At 37.7% G+C, this 16,473-nt stretch overlaps 1 protein-coding gene across 1 annotated transcript in view; it reads left to right on the top strand.

Moving 5' to 3' along the window:
* The window catches only part of dpp6a (dipeptidyl-peptidase 6a), a 202,992-nt gene that overhangs the window by 101,913 nt on the left and 84,606 nt on the right, over positions 1–16,473 (top strand). Inside the window, exon 3 of the mRNA XM_081352579.1 lies at positions 9,641–9,739. Coding sequence (XP_081208705.1) covers positions 9,641–9,739 — 99 coding nt within the window. The remainder of the gene's footprint in view (positions 1–9,640; positions 9,740–16,473) is intronic.

Genomic DNA, 16,473 nt, shown 5'->3' with positions numbered 1-16,473 from the left:
TTGGTAATCAAGGTCCCAGAGTTTGGAGGACTTAATACTCAGAGTATTACGTTTCCACAGTCAGTGATGATTTGAGGTATCATGTCATCTGCTAGAGTTGGTCCACTATATTTCATCAAATCCTAAGGGCCTGTCCCAATACCTCCCCTTACCCTAGATTTCTGCCCTAACCCTTGATTTTGCGCGTTCTCGTGTAGGGGTAGGGTGTCCCAATACTCTAAAGAGCAAGGGGGAGTGCTATTCTCCCCTTAAAATCAACCCTCAAAACATAGTGCGGTCCGATGCAGGCTTAAAACGAAGTGGAAGGTGAAATTACCCAGGATACCTTGCGGACTCAGCAAGCCGGTAATTTTTTTAAACAAGATGGTGGACACCGCTGGAAAGGAATAATTAAATTGTAATAATATTTCCGCAAATAAGCATGTTAAAATTTCTAAATATGTTGGAATATGTTAGTTTAATGCATATCCAAGTTACTGTTAAGTTTTGAACACTAATGTTAGAAAATATTTCACGAAGCTATCTGACGATGTTCATACCTGCCGAGTGCTTCGAGAGAGAAATATACATCTTATCTGGGTAGTTAATCTAATTTTATTTTCGTCTAGTGCTTCATCTTTTTCTTCACAGCCCGCTGTCACTTCTCCCTAACGTTAAACCCAAACAGCACTAAACACAATCAGTGATTGCTGTAAAATGCGGTGTCAGCTGATTCTAAATTGTGGGACGTGTTTGATTGTAAAAATAGCTATAATAAGCACAATAATCCGCGCAGAGACGTTGATCCTGTTCCCATGGCGGCCCGCGTTCGGAAACGGACTGCAACTAACGTTAGACAAGCAAACTATACTTTGGGTTTCATGTGCGCGTCTAAACGATCAAGTACAGACAAAAATATGGCTAAATGACCGGTTTGGAGATTCACTTTAACACAGTTTATGTCTTAAATGGGAGTTAGTTGTGGAATAGTTGGGAGAAAATGTGTATTAGATCTGCATTCGGTCTTAAAGTGGCAGCGTCTAATAAACCTGCTAATGATTACACCTTAATGTGAATAAAACAACTAAAGGCAAAGAGAAAATTACTCCCAGCTCTTGAATGAATAACTTTAGCTTTAATGAGCATTAATCTATCTATAATAAACTATGCTGTGTTATTTTACATTTGATTACTTTATTAGATTTCTAGCATATTATTATGGATACTTATATCCTGATCATAACTGGGATAGTTATATATAATTTGCATATAGTGGTGTCCCATTTCATAGGGAAAGATCTTCAACTCCACTTCCCCTCGTTGAGGGGACTTTACTTTCGAGGGCACTCAAAACCAAGTGGAAGTTTTAAGGGGGGAGAAATGGGACAGGGCCTAAGTCAACGCAGTCGTCTACCAGGAGATTTTAGAGTACTTCATGCTTCCATCTGTTGACAAGCTTCATGGAGATGCCGATTTCCTTTTCCAGCAGGATTTAGCACTTGCCCACAGTGCCAAAATAACTACTGACGGATTTGCTCGCCATGATATTATTGTGCTTGATTGGCCAGCCAACTCGTCTGACCTGAATCCCATAGAGAATCTATGGGGTATTGTCAAGAAGAAGATGAGAAACAACCGACCCAACAATACAGATGAGCTGAAAGCTGCTTTCAAAGCAACTTGGGCTTCAATAACGTCTCAGCAGTGCCACAGGCTGATCGCCTCAATGCCACGCAGCATTGATGCAGTAATTCATGCTAAAGGAGCCCCGACCAAGTATGGAGTGCATAAATGAACATATACTTTTCAGAACTTGAATTATTTTTGTATTGTTTAGTTTAGTTTATTTGAGCTGTTCACAATCATGTTTGTTACAGAAGTCATAAACTTACACAGTAATGGAAGCTCAAAAGGAGTAGGCTGTAGCAAGAAAGCTTATGTGCGCCTACCCCTATGTTCAATACTCTCAGTACTCATGGATTTCACATTTGTATTCCCAATTGTAACTCAATTAATAACACTGCATTTAACAATTTATATTACATTGATAAGGTTACCATAAAATATGCAAAATTCAAGTATATCATTTTCGTACCCAGGCACACACCACCACGAGCGTGCACCTGTTTATGAGTTACATTTCCAACCATACAATCAGTAATATGGACGTTACAAATTGCAGCATTGTAAATGCTTGTTTGATTTATCATAGGAAATATTCAAATAATTTCATATATATATATATATATGTATAAAAAAAAAATATTTTTTTTTTTTTTTTTTTTTTTTTGCTGTAGAGGTGGAAAAAAGTTTTTAAAAAGACAAACTCTTTTTCTCTCTTTGAATTAATGTGCATGATAAATCATACAGAAGACCAGGCAACATTATTAAGACAGTTAATATGGCCATTTATGGTATACATTTTTGTTTTATTCAGCAAGGATGCATTAAATTGATCAAACATTACAGTGAATGTGTTTATACATTTATACAAAAGATTATATTTTGAATAAAAGTGGTTATTCAAGCTTTCTGTTTATAAAAAAAAAAAAAAAATAATAATAATCCAACAGTGATTATAATAAATGTTTCTTGAGCAGCAAATCAATCAATCAGCACAATGAATACTGATTCAGAGTACTGATGCTGAAAATTAAGCTTTGTTATTATAGGAAAATATACAAATGTAAATCATATTCAAATAGAAAACAGTTATTTAAAACTGTAGTAAAATGTTACAATATTACTGTTATTTTGATCAAATAAATACAACCTTGGTGAGCATAAAAGACTGCTTTCAAAAAACAAAAAAAAATCATACAGACCACAAACTTTAAAATGGTAATGGATGGGTGGATGGGTGGATGGATGGGTGGGTGGATGGATGGATGGATGGATGGGTGGGTGGATGGATGGATGGGTGGGTGGATGGATGGATGGGTGGGTGGATGGGTGGGTGGATGGATGGGTGGATGGGTTTGTGGGTGGATGGATGGATGGGTGGGTGGGTGGATGGATGGATGGATGGATGGATGGGTGGATGGGTGGGTGGATGGGTGGATGGATGGATGGATGGATGGGTGGATGGGTGGGTGGATGGATGGGTGGGTGGATGGATGGATGGGTGGGTGGGTGGATGGATGGGTGGATGGATGGATGGGTGGGTGGGTGGATGGATGGGTGGGTGGGTGGATGGATGGATGGATGGGTGGGTGGATGGGTGGGTGGATGGATGGGTGGATGGGTGGGTGGGTGGGTGGATGGATGGGTGGGTGGATGGATGGATGGGTGGGTGGGTGGATGGATGGATGGGTGGGTGGATGGATGGGTGGATGGATGGATGGGTGGATGGATGGATGGGTGGGTGGATGGATGGGTGGATGGGTTTGTGGGTGGGTGGATGGATGGATGGATTTAATTTAGATGTATATGCTCGAGGTAAACTTAAGATATTTTGTCAGGGGACATTTTCTATTTCAAAATCTTTCTATTATAATATATAATTTATTTATTATACATGTATTTATTTATTATATTTATGTTGTAAATCTATAACCTCCTACAATTTACAGAGCCTTTTTTTCTAAAGTAAATTTCAACTTAAAAAACATTGCCCTTCCCAGAAGTCCCAGGAGGAGGTCTTAGTAATAGAGCCCCTGTCAGTTCATCCTCCTCCCCTCTGCCTGCTGATGAACAGTTCAGAGTTATCCACACTGCCAGGTACAAAACGCTCCTGACACCCCACCACACTCCATCATGATGTTTCTCTGGATGTCCTCTTGTCCTGGTGTTTTTTCTCAATCTCTGCCCGTGTCTCACTGTGACATGTCCTCTCTTTCATGTAATGGATTGGTTGATATGATGGGGCTCGATCAGTGCTTTGACTGGAAAACTGGGTCAGGTCTTCTTTTATCTCAGCTTTATTATTATTATTTTTAAAGAAAACACTTCTCACTGAAGACTGACGCTTGACTGACACACTGACAGCTAATTGGACATGTCAGAGAAGCTCATTCCTCAGAGGGTTTGTGATGGAAACTTATTTTTCCGGGAAGGACTCCTTTTTCGCACAAATCTCTCAGGAACCGTTGCGCTCCGTGGCACCATAGTGGGGGGTCTGTCAGATAACCTTCCCAGAGTTATTTTCTCTTCTCTGTCCTGTTGTTACAGAAATTGCACTTTCATTCTGCGTAGAGATCAGCCAAGTCACCTTCCGACTCTCCAGGATTTTTTCAGTGCGATTGCCAGAGTAATTCTCCCCCCAAAAAAAGTTCTTTTAAACGCCTTTTAAATATTTTGCTGATATCTAAGCTGACAGCAGTGAATTGAGTCATTTACACCAGCCTCTCTCATGAATACCAACAAAGTCAGAGTACATAGACAATCCTGTGTGCACATCTTTTAAAGCACAAGATTCAGTGAAAACATTGTCAATGCATCAAAAATACAGATGGCCTTTAATAATGTTCCTTCCTCAGCATTCACGTTGCATTTTCACATCAGCAAATGATGAAAATAACACTCTCTTATTCTGCTCCACAACAACGAAGCAGCATATATTAAGAAAAATAATGAATCATACACTGAACCGGAAGGTATTCATTTCCTTTTAATCGTTTCATTAACTTTGGGCCGAAGGGCTGACAAGAAAGATCCACATGTCTGTCAAACAAAAGAGCAGTGCATATGAAATCAGCAGTACGTTAGACCTACAGTCTTACAGATAACACTGTAATCTTCTTAAATAACAAAAGTTCCTTTCATTCAGCTGTTCTCACTTTGAAGTGGAGATCATCTCCCATTTCTGCAGCTAATGAAAGCTCTTGCTGCTCTTTAATTAATGCCTGTGATTGTCCTCATTTTCTTATTTGTTCAGTTACATGGTCCTAATTTTCGTCATTTTCTTAGCTGTGAATTTCTGGGAGAGGTTCTTCACTACTCTTGTATTATGCAAAGGCATCCATAAAAGAATTTTCACACATTAACACCACTTTCACAGAAAGCTAAAAACAAATTTCCAGATTCAGGATATCTGTGAAATAGCATACCATACACTAAGCATGCATCAATCCGATATTCAGTATCGGTATCGGATCCAATATTCCACCCGGAATTGTTGACGGATCGGGTATCAGTCAGACGGGACCTATCCAAATCTGATTCTGTGTGAACTCATGGTGGTTACTGTTAAGCTCCACAAAAGGCAAAAACATATTATAAAGCACCATGAATGTTTTTTTGCACTTTTATGCACCATACTCCGAGTCTTCCAAAGCCAGCCTAAGTTAGTTTAAGTTAACGGAAATTTTTCCTCCGCTGCCGCTGTCAGTCATTCTCCGTTCAGCATTAAAAAGGCATTTCATGTTACGACAGTCAGCGCGATGAAACTACTCTCTCCGATATGATTCGATATTACAATTATTATACTTAGTCTGTAGATAAAGGTCTATGAATTTGCATGAAAAGACTTTATCTAGCAGGAGTTTATTGCTGTTTTTATTTTTTTATTTTATATTCCCTATACCTGGTGTCTGTTATATCACAACAGACTTTGAATTCAAAGTATTTTAAAACTGTGAAGATTTAGCGCTTATGTTTTTATTTTAGTTTTTTTTTTTTTTTCAACTAAATTATGTACCTAATTATGTAGAAAATTACTGTCCACCAAATATTTTTTCTAGAAGTACTTTGCTGCTGAATACCTGAAAAATAATTTTAATAATATCTGCTTTGATTTTGAAGACTACTATAACTATCACTTACATTTTCAGAAAATCTTGTTAATAAATAAAGTGCTAATAAATCTGTCTGCATGACTGAACTTTACTGAGCATTGTTTTTTGTGTTTGCATCAGTGCACTTAGGAAATGTGTGTTTACAGTGATGAATATTTATCTATCTGCAATGGTGGGCAGCTCAGCTTTAAAGGGGCATTTCACCCATTTGAACATTGCTTTTTATTTAAAGTGGGTCATATATGTAGTCGAAATGTAAAATAAATTTTGAATTTGGTGCCTTTGTGACCGAGAAAAGACAAAAAATAACTTCAGGACGCATTTGTATGAAAGACAACAACTCCCACAATGCACCACATTGCACAGCTCCGCAAGCCACTCCCACTAATCCAGAAAGCGCATATCTGCCAGAGCTTGAAATTAATTTCACATTCACACAAAATGTCTAGTTAGTTGGCGAACTCATTAGTGTATTACTCCTTGTTTGTATTTCTTTCGAAAAGGTGAATTATTGCATGGTACCTGGATGGTCAGTCAGAACATATGCGGTGCGAAACTAGGAAACTTGTTCACAACACAAACGTCCGTGTCCTCGTCTGATTCAGAGATTTCGTCCAGGAGAAATTGTCATCATGCCGCAGACGGACTCTATCTCTGTGTTCGTAGCGGTTCGTAGTTGCATAGTGAGATCACCGGCGCCACCGGTCCGCCCTAACCCGAGCCAGTCCGGGCTCCTCGTCCGCGGCAGGCAGGTCTTCTGCCTCGGCTGCTCTTCGCTATAATGCGGCTTGTAAAGGTAGCCACAAACACCTGATTCAAGCATCAGACTTCCGAAATCCTCTTCTTCTATATCATATTGAGTACTCTCCTCCGCTATTGTCATAACTGTACATCTGTCTCCACAGCGCCTGTTAGCTTAGCTTCAAACAAGATGGAGGATATTGCTTTCAGTTTCAGAGCGTAAAGTCCCACCCACTGATCTGTAATAGGTCTGTAGCGTGAGCGGGTCCCGCCCCCTGGGAAAGATGAGGAACTAGTGCTTGTAGTCTCAACAGAAATCCCCCACTCTTACACTTCCTCCTACAATGACGCAAAATGACGATTTTTGCGTCATTGTAGGAGGAAGTGTAAGAGGTAAATAACAGATTTCTCCCATCTCAGGGGAAAATGAGAGAGTGTTGCACGACCATTCAATAGAATGACTGGGTTTCTAACAATGCAAAGCTTAATGCAAATGGGTGAAGTGTCCCTTTAACAGAGCACAGTCCAGACACGCTGCAGTCTCTCTATAGCAAGCAGTCAGGTGGAGAAGCTTCCAGCTGGGCTCATTTCTCCTCTTTGCTCCATGCATCAGCTCTGACAGAGACACACCAGCAGGGCATAAAACTTGAATACATGCCCAAGACATTTCTTTTGTTGTCACTCTTTGATTCTCACTTGACTGAACACACTGGCAGGGATTATTATATTGTTTGCCTAATATATTGCTGTTAATGTAATGTGTAGGTTTATCCACTTTTTAAGTTTCCCCGTTTTCTCACGTTTAAATGTTTCCTAGTATCAGCCTCAGGCTTCACGGACCGCTCATGGACAGCATGATGCATATTGCACAAAAAAATTGATGCATATTGCACTTTTTTTTTTTAAGACATAATATGACCCTTTTATCTTGGGAGCAACTTACTACCTTCTACTGCATCTCCAACTGCTTCTTAGAGTTAGACACTGGATTATCTAAAGTTTGCTAGGCTTATGGCTTCAAATCCTTGTTGAAACTATTAGGTTCCCATGGCCATGGAAAACCTGGAAATATCTGTGATTTTTTTTTTTTTATATATATACTTCTAGTTATGTTCAGCTCTAAAACAATTTGTCTAGAAATTGCTTTTTTGAGTGTTGTATCTATATATATAAGCTGTATTCAGTAATATTGAACAATTGGAAAAGCCAATGAAATTCATTGGTCATGTGGTAAACCTGTTGCAAAGACAGAATAGCCAGTAAATGAGATATTCTCAAACACTTCTGTACATTCTGCTCTCAATTATGTCCAAATACACATTTATCCACTCTTAAAAATCACAAAGAAAAATAAACTATGGTTGGTTGCTTGACAAATCAATCCAACAGTCCCTTCCTTCCAAATGGGCGGCTGGATAGCCCAGAGAGTGGACCAGACTATAGTCCACAAGGCAATTTAAAGGGCAGAAAATGTTGTGGGCGGGGTTCGGGCTGGCACCCAGGCTACCACTTTCACAGAAAGCTAAAAACAAATTTCCAGATGCAGGATATCTGTGAAATAGCATAACATACAGTACACTAAGCATGCATCAATCCGATATTCAGTATCGGTATCGGATCCAAGTTTATTGTACATCACACAAAAGATGAAGAGTCAGTTTTACTCCAGAAAATCACTGTAAAAGCTGAATAAACACAGTATAAGAAGTGCACCATATAAGTGAGCTGTCATAAAGAACGTGCACTCTCACTTTCATTTCTGCCGTGATAAGTAACGTTAGGCCTATCGCTCCGGAGACTGTAAGCTGTATCACAAACAGTTGGTACAGATCCATCCTCGAGTAACAATGACAGTAAATGAAAACTGCTATGTTCATTCTTACATCCAACAACAAAACACTTCAATCACTTTAGAAGATATTCTTGCCTACAGCTGCTCCGGCGTCGAAACAATGTTGGACTGTGTTTAGCTCACTCAAGGCAGGTCTACGCTAAAACTGCAGTGTCCGTCAGCAGTTGTGGGAGGGGCTTGTATAAAAAGTACATCACATTGCCCCGAGTCTGGTTCTGAGAAAATGCTTATGATTTATGGGGATTTTAAAAAAAGCACTTGGTGGATTTTTTATCATTATAGGGTGGTTGTGTACACACACTGCCAACACACATTTATGTTCAAACGCCATGTAAAATTGAATTTTGCATAATATGTGCCCTTTAAGATTAAATATTTCCTAAGTTGGTTCCAAACAGTATATTTTGAGGCTTTCTGATGTTTACTCTTCTGCAGTCTTCTTATTTAGGATGTATAATCCTGCTCATCCTGACAGCAAAATGGTACAAATCAGATATTGCCTTTCCTGCATCTTCCAATGCATTTGAAATGAGTCATATGCTAGACGAAAGAACTCTGTGATCATATCTGATGTGCGGAATTATGACTAAATAAATCAGGTTAGTGCTGGCATCAGCTGTAAATGCACAAAGCCCATTTTAATAATGAAACATTCAATTGGTCTAAAGCAGAGCCTGGAGGGACGCCTGATTGTGTTTACTTCCATGTCCTCTCTTTTTTTTTTTTCTCTCTCCTCTTCAGCGCTGGAGAATTGCACCCAGCCCACGCTCAAACCTGCACACGTACACGAGTCAAAGTGACAGCGTAATATTAGTCTGAGCGAGATGAAGTGCGCGTGAGTTGATAGATTCTTCCCCGCTTTCTCTGTCAAACACACTGAATACATTCTGGTGTTCATTCTCACCTTATGGGGCTGTCATTTAATGCAAAGCTCTGCCGGCGCATTCCTTCTCAATGCGTGCGATTTAAAACGCTTTTCCACTACCAGCGGAGAGTTGGTGCACTCATACCGTGTGCTGAACAAAAGAGAGGTTGTGTCAAACAGAGGTGACTTTTGCAGCACTGCGTTAAGAGAGCACTGTGGTTTTCACATCAGGCCCAAGAGCTACAGTTGCAATAGCGAAGAGAGACTATCACTTCTTTTAGAGGAAAAATCAACTGAAATGAAATCCCTCTAAGAAGAGCCTGTCATCCAATTCAGCCCAATGCAGATACAGTTTGCCTCCCGTTAACCTGAAAAACAGAGAGTTTTTGTCATGCACTGAGCAGGAGATGGCGTATAAATAAACTTGGAGGTCTAAAAGGCTTTTCTGTTTTATTTTTCTCCCTATAGGTGAGGACGATAGCCTGGCCTTTAAGGGAAAAGTGACAGTGGAAGAAATCTTCAAGAAAGACTTCAAAGTTCACGACCCGAACTCTAAGTGGATCAGCAGTAAGTGCTCTCATCAGCAGACATTTGATTTCCTCTAGCGCCATTCTTCCATTAGATGTCCAGTATCTAATAAGATTGCAGAGATTATCTGAGCATTGAGTCACAAACGTACTATAATTCTCATTGTGCACATAATCAATTCAGAGAGGTAGCAGAATACAGCGTTGTGCATTACTCATTTCCTCTTCAAGGTAAAATGAATTCCACCCTTTTTTCATTGTCATGAATTTCAAGCATTTGAGATTCAAGATCTTATGCTTTATAATTGCTTCATAACAAGTGGAATCAGTTTTTAAGAAAGCATAAGTGCACTTTTCAAGCAAAATATTTAAAAAAATTAGGTTTCAAAATGACAGATATAGTGTTGAGATTTAAGACAATTATTTGACACTTTGTGGTTGTGAAATGTTAATGGTTCAATCATCGGCAAGAGTACTTGTTTGAACTTGAGGAGAAATGACGTTGTACGTCATGAACCCTTACAGAAAAAAAAAATATTAAAATAGAAATTTAAAAGTGTGAAGAAATATAACATTTAAGTATGAACTGAATGTAATATTTCTAAATGCAATAGTGCATGTTAATTGCAATTGAGTTAAAATATAAAATATAGAGACAGAGCGCCACGCGTCATAATCTGAAGACCACACCCACCGGGGGGGAAAACAATCCAACCGTCTCCATTGACTCTGCATTGCGAGAGGCTGACTCCTTGTCATTTCTTGCTTCTAACAAAAGACAGAATAATGCCTAAAAGCTGCTATGTGACAAGGCGTACAGCAAACAAGCTAGGAAACCCAGAAATAAGTTTTCATAAGCTGTCGACCCCAAAAAACGAGCGTTTGAGGACATAAATTTCTGTCTTTTGTTAGAAGCAAGAAATGACAAGGAGGCAGCCTCTCTTGGATTGCCCCCCCCCCCCCCCCCGGTGTGGGCGTGGCCTAAATGTGCTCTGTCTCTATATATAATTTTTTGTCAAACGCGGTAAGCTGAGTACTTTTTTTGACCCATGTAAGTAGGACTCAAGTAGGACATATTAATATGTAATTTCATAATTACTTATATTGTCTTTGAAATATAGTTAAATTTTATTGCTGAATGTTCTGACAAGCATTTATGTAAACAAATAAACATACTACAATGTAATTTCTATTGAAAATAAAATGTCATGTGTTTAAATATATTTGTAACAATGTTGGTAAACATTTGTAATGATGAAGTTGCAATTTAGTACATTCAAAATATGCTAACTTTAAATGTAATATTAAATAACACACTACAGTTAAAATTATAATACATTTCTTTACATGTGCTTTAGTATGTTAGTCAACAAAAAATAAGTGTACTTCTTGAAACATGACAAAGACTATTAGTTTATATTAGACTATAGTTTTTGAAGCTCCAAAAAAGCACATCCATCCATCAAAAAAGCAATCCATGACTCCAGTGGGTAATTAAATGTGTTCTGAAGCAATGTGATGTTTTTTTGTATATTGTTTTTTTATCCATATTTAAAACCGGTGGAAGGGTGAACTCTGACCCGTTATGCTCATCAGTTCTGACCTGAGCTTACACTATGTTGGGTCAGAGTTCACCCTTCCACCGTAACTCGACTCAAGTTTTATTTAAATAATATTATAATATCTGCAAGTACAGTTTTTGTTTAAATATACATTTAAGGTTTGAAGTACACTACAAGTGCACATTACATGCAAATAGGCACTTCAGTTTTCACAAGGGAAAAATCACCTAAACAGCTATTAAATTCTTTGCAAAAATGGTTATGAGAAAATGTTCAGCAGCATTCAAGCTCAGATGACCTGCTTTATATTTTATATCTAATGAAATAACCAATCAGCCATTTTTAAGTGGATCTGAAGGTTTTTAAATAGTTTTTGGGGCAATTCTGAATTAAGTCAGAATGAGGGTGATTAAATCTTTGTGGATATGTGTCTGGATTGTGATGTCTATTCCTCATACAAATGGATGGTTTAATGCAAAAAGAGGAAGACGTTTATCAGCGGGTAGATTACTCAAGCAGGCTGATTTGGTTTGAGCTTTATTGAGCTGTCTCCTCTAATCAGCTGCTTTGGGCTGTGCAGATATGGAAGCGTCTCCATGCTCAAACCTCAGAAAGCTGTAATCTTAGCCACAAACCGTTCATTCAAATCCATATTGCACACACAAATGGCAAAAGCTTGCTGAAGTTGTTTGTTTATCTCTTTTTTATATATTAATTTATTATTAAAGGAGCTAAATGGAAAATTCAGTGATTCTTGTTATTAACCCTACCGGTGGCTGCTAAGTGAACTGCAGCCCGGTACATATTGTTTGTGCTCATGTTTGTAATGTAATGTACAAAAGACTGAACGTGATTCAAGGCCAGAATATACTCACGACGAAGTTCTTTTTCATTTCCACAATGTTGAGAGCGATGTTTTGATGAATATTTTTTGTATGCCTTCTTCACAATAACAAAATAAACCCACAACAGTTGTGAGAAAGCAGCAGTTAAAGGAGAACTCCGGTCAATTTTAACATTGAGCTCATTTTTTTGTACATTTGGAGTGCTGTCAATACAGAGAACAACGACAAAAATCGGTGTTGCCTACACCGAGTTATTCTATTTTTAAAATTTGCACCCTGTTGACTTCAATGGGGCAAGTACTAAACCTGCTTTTAGCCTCTTAACATCCTTTATGTGTCATTACAAGTGCACAGAAAATGTGAGTGATTCCTTCTGAGTGAACACGAGTTAATCTGACTGCAGTAGATGTGAAAGAAATGTATAAAAATGATGTTATTTAAGCCAGCGCAAATACCTGTGTTTACATCCTGTTTTCGGGTGAAGTCCAAAGTAGTCGATTGCCGAGTTCACGCGCATAGGTTTAGTACCTATGATCACGCGCGTGAACTCGGCAATCGACTACTTTTGCGCTGGCTTAAATAACATCATTTTTATACATTTCTTTCACATCTACTGATTCACATCTACTGATAATAGCGATGTGGATATGTTTGACAAGTCAAAAGATGAGGTAATAAAAATTACACTGTTATGATAGTTTGATTATAAATTTTATAAAAAGGCCTATATTTGAGACTTTAGACTTTATAGATTTGACTATGTGAGACTATAGATTGTATAAGCAGTTGTTTCATGTGTCATAGAAGGGAAGAGAGGCTCTCGGGAGCAAGTCAAATCATTTTGATATTCCCGGCAAAAAACATCCCGATTCCTTCTCATAAAAATCCGTCTACAGGCTTTTTTAGACAACCTAGGAAGTCAGGGAAGGTCTCTCTCTCCTTTTTTTTAGGTTTTGTTACAAGCTGTTCACACATTGGAAATAAAAAAGCATGAACATTTTAACATTTTTAAAGTCGACAAGAAATGAAGATTCACCCTGAAGATTCACCAACCTCCCCCTCCCCCATAAACCCCTATCCCCCACATTTTTTTAAATGTAATTCAATTCACTTGAATGTACAACAAACCAGAGGAAATGTACTGCCGCTGCTTCTGTTTCAATGCAACTTTAAAGAGATAGTTGAATCAAAAATATGATTTGTTGTCATTGGCTGACTACAAAAGTACTACATTCCAAGTCTTCTGAAATCATACAATACCTTTGTGTGAGATACAGACTGAAATGTACATTGGTATTCTCTCCCAATCTTGCCATTTGGAAAGACATGAGGGTAAATTATAACAATTTTCATATTCTTCAAGCATAACTCTGGCTGCAACATAGTCATGCTATGCAAGATGATCAAAACAGCAGTTATATCTGTCCTGCTAAGTCAAGAAAAGCAATGTATCTCAGTTATGTAGATGTTGTGGCATATTTAAACCAGGGTGTTGATCATTTCTTTCATTACAATTTTGTTCATGTTCCTGCATTGCAGCTATATGGAGGCATCAGCATCACCCTCATCACTCTCACACAGGAACATTAACTCAGCGATCACAGTCATTCATCTCATCTGGCTTTGATTCATAACATAACAAAGCGCAGTTCACCGCCTAGCAAGCGGGTAGAGTAATTTAGCTGGAAATTATGGCACAATGTCTCTGCTCTCGTATTGATTGATGCTCTGCCCATTTTTCACACCATCATTTTAGCTCGTTATCGTTCATGTCAGTCCAGCACAGGTAAACAGATCTGTCGGAATGAAATGAGTTGAAAGGTAATGAGGAACCTCTGCCTCTCTGTTTGTTTCAATAATGAGTTTTAAAATGTAAAAATTGATCTTTCTTGTTTTCACTCATTTATTTTTATTAAATGCACAGTATGTAAGTTTAAAAAAAAAACTAACAAAAGCGTAGCTTGATGACGCCGTGAATGAGCGTGGAATCATGGGAGTTGTCGTCTTCACCTCCACAGCCGATGGAAAGCAATCCGACAGGACTCAGGCAGAAATCATGTTCATGGATGAGCTAATATATTAAAGTTTTATTAACATTACTGTGGTATGAAACAGGACGGGGCCGAGAGCCTTGGATATATTACGTTGCTATTTTTATAATGCTTAAATGCTGCAGTCGGCCATCCTTTCATTTGGTTGTTTGTTTATTTTAACGATTAAAGTACAAAGACAAAATACTGTTGTCTCTGAGGCATGGTACAAAAATGTTACTTGCGGTAAATCAAGAAAACAAAAGATTCAAACAATAAGAATAACCGTGTTGAGCTATATGACAATGATTAATTTTCTGTCGATAAAGACATCCAAACAGTTGCTCATCTGTCTAATCAAACACATTATTTATCAAAGTGTCTTTGGTGTTTCCATGGTTTTTACATAACCGGAAATCGAGGGTAACACGGATTTGACGTCATTGACAGACGACACAATTACACAGGCCTTTACACTAGTTAAAATAGCTGATTTCTCTGGATTTAAACATTGTTGGAAACATTTGGGATAATGTAAGTACACAAGTCAACTATATATAGCCTATATATATATATATATATATATATATATATACATAATATATAACATTGTTCTAGTGGTTTTTGAATATTTTAATCCAAAAATCGTACATATTGGGACTTGGGAAATAGTTTGTACAATCACTGCGGGTAGTGTTATACAAATACATAACTAGCGTTTTGGAAGCAAAGCGTAAAATAATATGTTAGTTTAATTAACAGAACTGTTAACTCTGCAAACAGTGTGACATCTTGTTTAGTCATTGAATGCAGACTGTTTCGAGGGGACAAACACTTCAAAACAACACTTCAAATTCAAAAAACATCTGCGGCCCCATTCTAGAAGAGAAAGAATTTCAGCCAGATGATAGAGTGAAAGAGGCTTAACATGTTCCTCACCATATAATGTAAGCATATTGTATTAACATGTACAGCGTTCCTATATATAATATATTTAAAATATGCTAAATTTATATTGTAAACAGCATGGCTTAATGAAAATGTTTCTTTTAAACCTTCAAATGTCAGATATTTCCAGTCTTAAAATACATGTAGGGTAAATGTAATTTTTCTAAGATGTATTTTTTAACAATAAACAAAAATATGTGAGGACTAAGTAACTAAAACTTATTGAAATATATATTTATGTACATTTGTTTTAAAATATACTGAAATATATATTTGTCCATTTTGAATATTCTTTTATATTTGTGCCCTTGGATTAACGTTATGAAGAGAAGCCTGAACATTTTCCAAGAGTAGGAAACGTGGAATACGACATGGTTTATCACCATTTTAACATGATTACACACTCCCCATCCCCCCCAACCCCCATGACTCACCTTCAGTGAATTCATGAATGTATGTAAAGACTTTTGCCCTGACACAGCCAATTAAAGAAAGCAAAGAGCACTGCTTTGGCCATCATTGGCTGATTATTTGATCTTCGTTAAAGTGTCAGAAGCACTTAGTTGGGCTGATTCGCAGAAAACGGGACCCTTAGTTTCTGTCTGGAACATTAGCTACTTCTTGATTTTCAAGGACAGGCCAGAAATTGAATTTTTTTAATACCGCGTTGGTCCAGAATTTGTTTTCCCTTTATATTTTTTTTTTTCCCCCAAAGAAGTTTCTACAACTCATCAATCAAAGTCAGAACGTCACAGCTGATGCAGCTCATACTGAATTAATCTATAAATGAATCAATGATACAGGTAATTTATTTACAAAGGCAAAGCCTTTCTCTCCCTCGGGCTTCTCCGTCCATCGACCACTTGCTTCCATCACAGAAATCAAGTGCTTTCAGAACCACTCTAGTAGTAAAGCTCTGACAAAAGAAAAACAAATGTAACACTTGGATTTCTTTATTGGCTTAAAAGTAAACATGGGCTATTATGAAGAAACAGAATCACATCCAGTCCAGAAAATCAAAATTCTTTGAGTTCTCTCTGAAACGATTAGTTCACCCTAAAATGAAAATTGTCATTGTTTACACACCGTCAAACCCACTGACTTTCGTTAATCTTTATTATGCAAATATTTTTTTTTTAATATTCTTTAATAAAAAAAATGTCGTCCATCTATTGAAAATAAATGGAAGGTAACCAATGGAATCTCAAACATACAGTATGTCTGATGCACGAGAACAAACCTCATTGGTTATTGTGTATTAAGCAAGCACATATGAGCTTCCATTGATCATATTCAATGCGCTTTATTCATATCATATAAAGTTATCGTTTCTATAATGAAAGACTGCACAATTCATATGGATTTCTTTTGCAATGTTTTTATACCTTT

Source organism: Scardinius erythrophthalmus, assembly GCF_964197995.2.
Source record: "Scardinius erythrophthalmus genome assembly, chromosome: 22".
Lineage (NCBI taxonomy): Eukaryota > Metazoa > Chordata > Actinopteri > Cypriniformes > Leuciscidae > Scardinius > Scardinius erythrophthalmus.
Note: the sequence above shows the minus strand (reverse complement) of the source record. Positions and strands in the feature narration are given on the sequence as shown.